General features: G+C 39.1%; 1 protein-coding gene across 1 annotated transcript in view; it reads left to right on the top strand.

Annotated features, from left to right (window-relative positions):
• The window catches only part of tshz3 (teashirt zinc finger homeobox 3), a 155201-nt gene extending 143143 nt beyond the window's left edge, over positions 1-12058 (top strand). Inside the window, exon 2 of the mRNA XM_008117784.3 lies at positions 5615-12058. Within this exon, the coding sequence (XP_008115991.1) occupies positions 5615-8817 (3203 nt within the window). The 3' untranslated portion in view covers positions 8818-12058. The remainder of the gene's footprint in view (positions 1-5614) is intronic.
• The last annotated feature ends 350 nt before the right edge of the window (positions 12059-12408 follow it).

Here is a 12408-nt window from a genome sequence, read left to right as displayed (position 1 = left end):
GGCCATTTACACTCTCTCAGACTGGCCCATCTCACTAGTTTATTGTGAAGGTAATGTAGCAATGAAGGAGAGCCATGTGTTTGTTGAAGGAAAGATGGAGGAGAAATATAACTGATGATGTTTTAGGCACAGAATTTAAAAAAAAAAAGGGGGGGGGTCCAAAGAAGAAGAAGGGAAACCCAACATTAGGGCGAGGGGACACCTAAATAGGAATTTCAGGCTGACATTTATGTAATGATTTGAAAAATAGTGCTTCAGGTTCACCATAATTTCTGTTGCTTTAAGCAAAATACAGTACAGAACAGTAGAGAACAGCAGAAGATCTCTGTTGGGTTCCCTGTAGTTTATGGTGAATAAATATTGACAAAGTAGTCTAAAGAGCAAACACTTTGACATTTGTAATGTCCACTGGAGGATCTTGTATATATTTATCCTGGATGAATAAGGGCAGCATACCATTTTTTTTTCCTTTTTACTGAGCTTGACATTGCTGTTCTCATCCTGGCCTTTTTTTTTCTTTCTTGCTGTATGTCAAGAAGGTTTTGCGATAGTAATTGGTCATTTTGCAGCATGAGTAACAGAGATGTTAAACCTCTGTTGGGTTAGTATTTCCATATTGATTCATGTTTCTCCCCCGCCTCAACTTTTTTTCCTAGCTAGAGATTAATTGGCAAGATTCAAATATAAAAAGGCTTAAACTGATCCTGGAAGTCCAGTTTTTTAAGAAAATGCCTTCTCCTTGCTAGGGCTGTAAATCGTGGTTTAATCTTCTATCCTTTGCCCTTGTCCTGTTTTGGCCGTTCCTTCCTCCCTTCCTATTTCCTACCTAGCTTCATAAAGGGCCTGGTGTATAGTTTTCCTGGGGTACACAATGAGGTAATTGTCCCCACAATAAGAATTCTGCCCCTCCTGATGAATCTTTTTTCCATCTCCAAATTTCTTAAAATAATACTAATAATAATAATAATAATAATAATAATAATAATAATAATAATAATTTTATTTCTTACCCGCCTCTCCTCGTGGCTCGAGGCAGATCACAGCACAGACAAAACACTCAAACATTGCAAAAACTCTACATATTAAAATGTAGCTCTATAAAGAAATATATTAAAACATCTATATATATAAATGAGTGATGGCATCACGGTGACCAACAAAACAACAAAACTACAGCCCCCCCAACCTTGAAATTTGACAACACAACCCATCATCCATGCCTCTAGGTTGATACAACAAAAAGAAAAGAAAAGTAAAGTCCTAATTAGAGGGAGAGGAATAATTGCTTTTATCCAATTGCTGCAAGTTAGAGGACTAATCTCTGCCCACTTGGTCTCCTAGCAACTCACTCAGCCCAGGGGACAGGCCGAGTTAGGCCTCACTTAGGCCTCTTCCACAGATTATCTAATTTGCACTGGATTATATGGCAGTGTAGACTCAAGGCCCTTCCACACAGCTATATAACCCATTTATAATGGACTTAATGCCAGGGGAAAACCTTTACCTTTTATCTTAACTACCACCAATTCCTCAATACTTTATTTCCCATACCACCATACTTCACCACAGCAACGCGTGGCCGGGCACAGCTAGTATTTCTATAAAATACATATTAAATAGACAGGACAGAAGTTTAAAATTTATGTTTGGCATCCTTACTATTGCATTGACCATTGTTCACATATAGAATTCTTCTGATGGCTGTGTTCACATTTATGTGGGATGTCTAAATTGTATTTCTAATTTTTTTGTATGCAATATTTTTTATTGTGAAGTTTATAAGCAACTTGAACATTTCTTATTACAGTAAAGATTTTCTTTTCTCGATATAATAAAATACATCTTGACACCAATCTACCAGAGTGATGGGAGGGAAGGGTGGGTATCGGGAAGATGGGAAACAGGGAGGGAATATGTGACCTCGACACACAGAGTGAGTAACAATCTTAAATAGGAAAAGAAAAGAAAAAATATAAAGAAAAAAACCCAACAGCATCAACATCAAACACACATGTAAAAAACTGGTTTATTAAAATTTTGAAAATTATGAGTGCAGACAAATTAACATACTTATTATCGAACACTCAAGGCAAACCCAAAAAACAAACAGATTGGGAATTAGTTACAAACTATTTAAGAACAGAGAACTGTAAAGTGATAATATAAGGAAACAATAGCCAAAGATAAAAGATTTTCAACTGCCCGGGAATAAACACTAAAGGAGAGAAAAAATAATACAACAAACAAATAGAAGAGGAAATACAAGGGTATAGTTTATACCAAAGGAATACGATACATAACAACACACATCTGATGGAAGTCAATTTTAATTATATGTGATAACTGTTAGTATTTAAGTGATGTTCTGATTTTTTGGTTTTTTGCTGTCTGTTTTCTGTTTCTGTCCTCTTTTTCCTTTTCCTTTTGTTTCCTGATGTAGGGTTTTGATTAATAGGTTACCCATAACCTATTTTTTCTTACCCCCATGTTATCCCCCATGTTATCCCCCTTCACTGTGTGTAATGGTCGATGTGATTCACACCCCTTGGCAAATGACTTTAATAAAAATTTATTTTAAAAAAAGGAAAAGAAAAGAAAAAATATAAAGAAAAAAACCCGACAGCATCAACATCAAACACACATACACAAAAAAATAAAAAAGCAAAACAAAAAAACAAACAAAAAGCAAACAAACCCATGATTAACATGTATACAGTTGCTATAATGCTTATTAAATTGTATGTCTAAATGTTAAACTGTAGTCCCAATGTTACTGCAATGCTAGAAATGGGGGGGGGGGGGTTCAAGGAACATTTCACTGGGAGCAGAATGTTTATTGCGGAAATGGGGGATATCCCTACATGGTTCCATTCTGGGTTATTTGCAAGACCATATTCTCCTGTGTGAATTTACCCCTGCTTTCATGTCTGTCCTTCCATCTGGTGGAAACATAGGAGAGGAGCTTCTCAGTGGTCTCACTACCACGTAGTGGCTCAACGGTCCATTTCCATAAACAGGTGAATGTTTTCACTGGGCCCTGAGGAACTGGACATTTAGCTGGGATGGGCTTTGTGCAATATGCTGCATTTTCTATTGGTTATTTCTTTGCATGTGAGATTTTTTTTTAAATCACATTTTCCACTGGTTTGATTTGATTTTTTTTTTGTCAAATATTTTTATTGAAAATTTTATATTAAGGAATATGAGAAAGAGAAAGAAAAAAAGTTTGCACATCGAAAGTGGTAGAACATTGTTTGTTTATAGTAAAGTAGGAAATAAGGTAGAAGAGAGAGAGAAAAAAGAAAAAAAATTGAAAAAAAATTGCACATCGAAAGTGGTAGAACATTGTTTGTTTATAGTAAAGTAGGAAATAAGATAGAAGAAAGAGAGAGAAAAAGGTTTTGTTGACTTCCATCTAACTTTAACTGGTTCATCCTAAAAAAAAACCTATATATATAAAAATTCATAAATCACCGCATCCCCATCGTCATCGATTTGATTTTTTTGGTACAGTGTTCCCTCACTTATTGCTGGGGTTAGGTTCCAGAACCACCCGCAATAAGTGAAAATCCGCAAAGTAGGGACACTATATTTATTTTAATATTTATACATTATTTAAGTAGTTATATACTATTTTAAGTCTTTATCAACCAATCGTGTGTTGATAAATCGCCTCCTCCTCCTCCCGTTGCCGCTTGGGCTCCTTTTCTCTCCCTTTGGCTTCTCCTTCCTCCCTTCCTTAGGCTGTAAATTGTATTTTTATGATTTATAATAGTCTTTTAGAGTTTATTGAAAAAACGCGAAACAGCAAATCCGCGAAAAGTGAACCGCGAAGTAGTGAGGGAACACTGTAATCACTTTTTAATTTTTGTATTTTTAATTTTTTTTAATCTGTTGTAAGCCACTTTCAGTCTCAAACAGGGACAGGAGTGGGATATAAATAAATAATCATAGTAACTGTTGTCGTTTTTGGCCAGATAATACTGCTGGGGAAGTTTGAATATATCACTCAGAGTTATGCATTTAGAACTGTTCAGGATTCAGGATCCTTCTATATTAGGGGATTTTTGCAGCAGCTGGCCATGTTGGAGATCTGTTTTGCTGTTCCTTGGGAAGTAGTTGACCCCTTGTGATGGTGATCTCTTGTGCAAGGAGGAATTGCAACAGAATTCCAACTTCTTGCTGTTGCAGCTGGGATCGCTCATGAGAGAAGCTGTTTCATAAGTGACAAGTGAACGAATTGATTGAAGCAGCAGCAGCTTCATGATGTGAGAATGCGATCAGGATTTACTGATTAGGGGCCCATCCACACAACAATATAACTCAGAATATCAAGGCATAAAATCCCACAATATCTGCTTTGAACTGGGTTATCTGAGTCCACACTGCCATATACTCCATTTTGAAGCAGAAAATGTGGGATTCTATTCAGCTGTATGGAAGGGACCTAGGACTAACTACTGTGCTTATATATCCATAACTCCCTAGCAGGATTCTGTTCAATGATGATGATAATGATAACATCCCAAATGTGTTTCTGCTGCTAGGTCAAAATCATCTTTAGCTCTCTACACTTTCATTTGTAGGCCATCAGGATTTCTTTGCTATTGTACATGTGGATAAAAATCACATTAAAGATATATCGAGGAAAGTGTGCATGGGTCACACTTTGCCAAAAAAAATGTGGCCACAAGAGAATTGAACAACGGATAGCTTCTCCTGTGTTTATTCAACTTTAGAAAGAAGGCCTTACAATAGAGATATTAGCAAGCATTGAAAAGACAGAAAGGAGTTTGGATCCATGATAGAGTAGCCATCACATTGGTTGGGGTATCTACAACCATTGTACTGACAAATGGGAGGATTTATAGCTTCATGGTGCTGTACTTTACCCCCTTTGGGAGTTGGGAGAGTTAATATTCAGCTATCCCTACTGTGTCTTATGGGATATTTTTCCATGTGCCACAGAATGTGGAAACTTTCAGAAGTATCCCTTCTTGTAACCCATAAAGCATAACCTCTGGGAATCAGCCTTTCCTCAGTGTCATACCCGCCTTTCTAAGCTGCCCCAATATGCAAATATAAGCTTTTAATTTTCTTATAATTGAGGAGGTACTTTCTTGTTGTTGCTTTGTGGAATTCTTTATTGATGTTTTTATGTTTTATTAAAGATTGGTTCTCAAAAATGTAATGAGTAAAAAAAATTCTGGCTTAATTTAAATTGTGAATCTGTCTGTTAAGAAATACATTAGGGGTAGGAGAAGCATAAGACATATTAATTGACAGACAGGAACTGCTGTCTCTGAGGTTGATACAAGTAATTTATTACTTTAGAAATGAATGCCACCTCCAGAATGTGCTTCATTAATTTCAAATTTAGTTTTAATTTCAAGCTGTTGCCCCTTGAGAAGAATAAGGTGGCAAATTATGTTTGAAGAGCAGATTTTCCCCCCTTCTTCCTCTTACTTGGAAGAAATGCTAACTATTTTAACTATTTAATTTTAATAAATAAATGTATTTCTTTGACGGGAACATGCCAGCTGCTAATATAAAGCAAGGCCAATCATTACTAACTCTGATTTTTTTTTGTTTCCTTTTTTCTCCATCTTGCCAGCTTATGTTCCGGATGAGCTAAAGGAGGCTGCGATGGTGGAAGATGACCTAGAACCTGATGAGAATGCGGTTGACGGGGAACCTTCGGCAAAGTATGCCTGTCCGGAGAAGGACTTTAGCAAGAACTGCCAGAGCTATCAGAATTCTCCAACTGCGGAGTTTTCCAGCCACGAAATGGACAGTGAGTCACATATCAGTGAGACGAGTGACCGAATGGCTGACTTTGAGAGCGGCTCCATCAAAAATGAGGAGGAGAGTAAAGAGGTCTCAATACAGCTGGACGAGTCCGTTGTGTCGGACAGCCTAGAACAAATGAAAGCTGTCTATAACAACTTCCTCTCCAACTCATACTGGTCCAATCTGAACTTGAATCTCCACCAGCCGACCTCCGAAAAGACCAATGGGAGCAGCAGCAGCAGCAGTAGCAGCAGTAGCAGCTGTGGGAGCGGCAGTTTTGACTGGCACCAGACGGCCATGGCGAAAACGCTGCAGCAAGTTTCGCAGAACAGAATCCTTCCCGAGCCCAGCCTTTTTAGCACAGTTCAATTGTACAGACAAAGCAGTAAGCTTTATGGCTCTATATTTACTGGAGCCAGTAAATTCCGCTGTAAAGACTGCAGTGCTGCCTACGATACTTTAGTAGAATTAACAGTGCACATGAATGAAACAGGACATTATCGGGATGACAACCATGAAACTGATAACAATAACCCTAAAAGATGGTCCAAGCCCCGTAAACGTTCTCTGCTTGAAATGGAAGGGAAGGAAGATGCCCAGAAAGTATTAAAGTGTATGTACTGCGGGCATTCGTTTGAATCACTTCAAGACTTGAGCGTACATATGATCAAAACAAAACATTACCAAAAAGTGCCTCTGAAGGAACCTGTAACCCCTGTAGCAGCAAAAATTATGCCAGCTACTAGAAAGAAAACCTCACTGGAGCTAGAGCTTCCGAGTTCTCCAGACTCCACCGGTGGGACGCCCAAAGCAACTATCTCCGATGCCAACGATGCGCTTCAAAAGAATTCCAACCCGTACATTACGCCGAATAATCGTTATGGACACCAAAATGGTGCCAGCTATGCTTGGCATTTTGAAGCAAGGAAATCTCAGATTCTCAAGTGCATGGAATGTGGGAGTTCTCATGATACTTTGCAGGAACTAACTGCCCATATGATGGTGACCGGACATTTTATTAAAGTCACCAACTCTGCCATGAAGAAAGGGAAGCCCATCATAGAAGCCCCAGTCACCCCAACCATCACCGCTTTGCTTGATGAGAAAGTGCAGTCGGTGCCTCTTGCAGCCACAACGTTCACGTCTCCTTCCAATACTCCATCTAGCATTTCCCCCAAGCTAAACATGGAAATCAAGAAGGAAGTTGATAAGGAGAAAATAACTGTGGATGAGAAGATGAATAACAAGGAAAAACTGGGTGATGAGGAAGAAAAATATGACATCTCTTCCAAATATCATTATTTGACTGAAAATGACCTGGAGGAGAGTCCAAAAGGGGGGCTTGATATTTTAAAGTCTTTAGAAAATACAGTTACATCCGCTATCAACAAAGCCCAGAACGGCACGCCAAGTTGGGGTGGCTATCCCAGTATTCATGCTGCTTATCAGCTTCCGAATATGATGAAGCTGTCCTTAGGTTCATCAGGGAAAAGTACTCCCTTAAAACCTATGTATGGAAATGCTGAGATGGTTTCTCCAACCAAAAGCCAGCCACTCATTTCACCCCCAAGCAGCCAAACATCCCCTGTGCCCAAAACCAACTTCCATGCCATGGAAGAGCTGGTTAAGAAAGTCACTGAGAAGGTGGCCAAAGTGGAAGAAAAAATGAAGGAGCCTGAAGGAGGGAAGCTTTCCCCAATGAAGAGAGCGACGCCTTCGCCATGCAGCAGTGAAGTTAGTGAACCCCTCAAGATGGACACCTCGAATGACCTTGGGTTCAAGAGCCAAGAGAATAGCCCACTTTCTCAGAGAGAGAACTGCAAGGAAAGCCCAAACGGGGAACCAATGGAAAATGGCAAGGATCTGGTCAAGGCTATCCCAAGTACTTTGAGTAGCAGCACAGCTATTATAACGGACCACCCTCCAGAACAGCCATTTGTAAATCCATTAAGTGCATTACAGTCTGTCATGAATATTCACCTTGGGAAGGCAGCGAAGCCCTCTCTGCCTGCCCTAGACCCAATGAGCATGCTTTTTAAAATGAGCAACAGCTTAGCAGAAAAGGCGGCTGTGGCCACCCCACCTTTGCAGTCCAAAAAGCCAGACCACTTAGACCGTTATTTTTATCATGTCAACAATGACCAGCCCATAGATTTGACGAAAGGCAAGAGTGACAAAAGCTGCTCTTTGGGTTCAGTGCTTTTGTCATCCACATCGGCATCTTCGGCATCTTCTTCATCTACAGTGACAACAGCAAAGACATCTGCGGTTGTGTCATTCATGTCAAACTCGCCGCTACGCGAGAATGCCTTGTCAGATATCTCTGATATGCTGAAGAACCTGACAGAAAGTCACACATCAAAATCTTCCACACCTTCCAGTATCTCTGAGAAGTCTGACATTGACGGTGTGACAATTGAGGAGCCAGAAGAGACGACCCCGGCTCAGAAAAGGAAGGGGCGCCAGTCCAACTGGAACCCTCAACACTTACTCATTCTGCAGGCCCAGTTTGCGGCCAGTTTACGACAGACGTCGGAAGGGAAATATATCATGTCGGACTTGAGCCCACAAGAGAGAATGCACATTTCTAGATTTACGGGGCTCTCGATGACCACCATTAGTCACTGGTTGGCCAATGTGAAATACCAGCTTCGAAGGACAGGGGGGACAAAATTCCTTAAAAATTTGGACACTGGGCACCCGGTGTTCTTTTGTAATGACTGTGCTTCACAAATTCGAACTCCTTCGACGTATATCAGTCACCTTGAATCACACCTGGGTTTCCGGCTACGGGACTTGTCTAAACTATCTAGTGAACAGTTAAACAATCAGATAGCACAAACAAAGTCGCCCTCTGAAAAACTGTTGGCGCCTTCGCCAGAGGAAGAAATAGGGACCTCATACCAATGTAAACTTTGCAACAGGACTTTTGCAAGCAAGCATGCTGTGAAGCTCCATCTCAGTAAAACACATGGGAAATCTCCAGAAGATCATCTTCTGTACGTTTGTGAATTAGAAAAGCAGTAGCGTTTACTTTTGGACACACAAAAGACAACAGCGACAACTGTACGTGGCTTTGAGGAAAACTGTCAGAACCTGCCTTAAAGCTACCTTTTTTTTTCTTCTGTTCTTGGCACATAAATCTAGTTTTAACTCTGGGGTGTCACTCTGGCCTAAATGACTTTTCTCCCTCTTTCTCTCCTCATTTTGTAAAACTGTACAGTGTTTAATAGAGGTGCATAATCAGCTGTTGTTACTGGTAAAATATAAAGGTTAAAACGCTGTGGTAAGTGTTTGGAACTTTGTGTAAATTGGGGTTTTAGTTGCTGTGCATCGCTCCGATGCCTCAAGCTGCATGCATTAACAAAACCATTTAATTAAGCATTTATTAATGAATTCTGGTGCACTTTTTTCATGGTGACTCAAGTGTGCTGGTACTTCTCACCCTGTAAATCTTTAGCCCTCTGAGTACTTTGAAGCACTTTTGAATCAATTTGGTTTTCTTTCCTTTTTTGAAAATGTGGACATGTTTTCCTTTTTCAAACATAAATTTCTTCCATTGATGAACATTTCTAGGCAACTCTAAGAATGGGCTCAAACAAATAGTGTAACCAGCTGGTGCAATCGGTTGTTTGGTTTTCTTCATCGTGCTTTGAAGGAGTATTCACAATGGTTCCCTCAATAATGTTGTGAAGGAAATATCACATAGGGGATTGAGACAGATGTCTATTGTATGGGTTTCCCTTTGTGTGTTGCATACAGTGGCCACCAGCTTGACATCACTTGAGCAGTGGCCTGGTGGGACCTCCAGTTGCATCCCAAAACATTCATTTTTCAGGGACCTGATGCCTTGTTTCAGATCTTCCAGCCTCTATGTCCATTAATTCCTAGGGCTGACATGGACCCTAAAGCTACACTGCCATATACAGTAGAGTCTCACTTATCCAAGCTAAACGGGCCAGCAGAAGCTTGGATAAGCGAATATCTTGGATAATAAGGAGGGATTAAGGAAAAGCCTATTAAACATCAAATTAGGTTATGATTTTACAAATTAAGCACCAACAAATTTGACAGAAAAAGCAGTTCAATACACAGTAATGTTATGTTGTAATTACTGTATTTACGAATTCAGCACCAAAATATCATGATATATTGAAAACATTGACTACAAAAATGGCTTGGATTATCCAGAGGCTTGGATAAGTGAGGCTTGGATAAGTGAGACTCTACTGTATTCCAAATTATTAAAGCAGATAATCCACATTATCTTCTTTAAAGTAGATTATACGAGTATACACTGCCATATAATCCAGTTTAAAGAAGATAATCTGGATTTTATATGGCAGCATAAGGGCCCTTCCAGACAGGCCCTATATCCCAGTATCTGATCCCAGGTTTTCTGCTTTAAACTGGATTATATGAGTCGGCACTGCCAGATGATCTCGAATAAACAGAAAACCTGGGATTAGATCCTGGGATATAGATCATGTCTGGAAGGGCCCCAAGACCTCACTATTTGGCTTTCTGGTCTATCTGTTTGGAAAACCCATAAGGAAAGTAACTTGACTTAAATACTATAGTTAGTCCTACTCAGGGAGACCCAGGCTGGATCTACACTGCCATGTAATCCAGATTATCAAAGCAGATAATCCACATTATCTCTTTGAACTGGATTATATGAGTCTTCATTGTCATATAATCCATTTCAAAGCAGATAATCTGGGTTTTATATGGCACTTTAGATCCATCTCCATTAAATTAATGGGATTTGCCTGAGTACTGAGGTCCATTCTATACTGCCCTATATTCCAGGATCTTCTCATCTCAGATTATCTGGCAGTGGAGACTCATATAATCCAGTTTAAAGCAGATAATCGGGGATCAGATCCTGGTATATAGGGCAGTGTAGAAGGACCTGACTCCTCATTCATCGGTGGATTCCTGGAGTTACGACTAACCAATAGGATTCCAGCCAATTGTCTTTCCGGAGGACATATTCTGTGTATCTGGACGGTGTTTTCTGGATATGCCTCTGTTGGAGTTCACTCATGTACTTCCATGTCCGTAGAGGTGGCACCCATCTTGAATATTTGAAGTATATTATTTTCACATTGAAACATAAGATGTGTATATTGTATAGATTTTAAAATCCTCTAATGGGAAAAATGTGTGATTGTGGACAATGCCATTTCTCCTCCTTCTCCCCCTCTTCTCCAACATTTTTATCAATGCTGTATTTTGTACCTAATTCTTTTCTCAAGTATAAGCGGTACCTATAAATATATAAATATATAAATATATATATATAAAATAATAATGTATATTTCTTTTCTAGGTGAAGGGTTTTTTTTTCTCCTTTAAAATCCGAACAATGTAAATTATATGAAAGAGACAACAGATAGCATTTATAAAGTATTCAGAAACATTATTCTTGAAGCAAAGTATGGTGGGGTTTTTTTTCCTTTTTGTTTCGCTATACAGTACATCTATATTGACAGAGGTTCATGTTTAAATTATACATATTTATTGGTCATTTGCTACCTTTTTTAAAAGAAAAAAAGAACAAAAAAGCATTCTGTTAACCGAAGCCACGGACTGGCGTGCATTCGATCTATTTTGCACAACAGGAATTTTAAAGGTATTTATTAGTAAAACGAATTTTGAAATTAAATTCAAAAGCGGAAATTCAAAATCAACTCAGTGCTCAAAGGGTTAAATCTATTTGGGGTGGGGGGGAGGAGAATTGTACTGTATTTCCTAAACAATGACAAAAAAGAAAGCCTTTAAAATGTTTGTACTGTAATACTTTGCTTAAAAGTTATGAGGCATTCTGTGATACGACCTCCTCTACTTATTTATAAGCGCTCTTGGTTGTTATTTCATATCGTAGAATGCCCTCACTCTCTCTCTCTCTTTCTCTCTCTTTCTCCCCTTTTCAGTTGGTAACTTTCTGTTTTGTTCTTCCTAATTATTCTCCCAAGATTTCATACTGCAGTTTTATCTTTAAGCATATGAAAGGTAACCCGTGGTTACCAGCGCACTAAGTGATTCTGTTCGTCTCCATTTTTGGCAGTTAATTTGCAGAAGTAACTGACAGCTGACACCATATGAGAATCTATGTGTACAATATTGGCATGTAAACAGCACAGACCCAGAATCGCACATTCTGTGCCCCTGTTCTGTTGTTGACAATGTGGCACCATTATATGACTCTTCATATAACCTTTTTTTTTCTACAGCTGCATTAAAATTGTCTTTTTTGCTATAATTTTTGTGTTGCGTTCACAATTATATCTGAAATGTGCTACGACTAACGAGCACATTAAAATTAAATTGTACGCTCGCTGTTTATGACTTGAAGCTTGAGTAGACTCCTTCATCTGCCAGGTGTTGGCAGTCGAAATCTATACATAAATCACCAGAGTTTTACTGAACTTTAGCATTTAAAGAGCAAATATTCAAAGGCGGCTGCCTTCTCCAAAGGGAGGGAAAGACCTGTAGGAAAACACAGAACGAAAGGGTGGTTATATCTCCTCTTTAAACCCCCAAGAAGATTGACTGTAAAGAAGAGGGTTTATAAGCAGCGTTTGTAGCAAAGCAAATAGATCGTTTGCTGAG

Source organism: Anolis carolinensis, unplaced genomic scaffold, assembly GCF_035594765.1.
Source record: "Anolis carolinensis isolate JA03-04 unplaced genomic scaffold, rAnoCar3.1.pri scaffold_9, whole genome shotgun sequence".
Taxonomy (NCBI): domain Eukaryota; kingdom Metazoa; phylum Chordata; class Lepidosauria; order Squamata; family Dactyloidae; genus Anolis; species Anolis carolinensis.
Note: the sequence above shows the minus strand (reverse complement) of the source record. Positions and strands in the feature narration are given on the sequence as shown.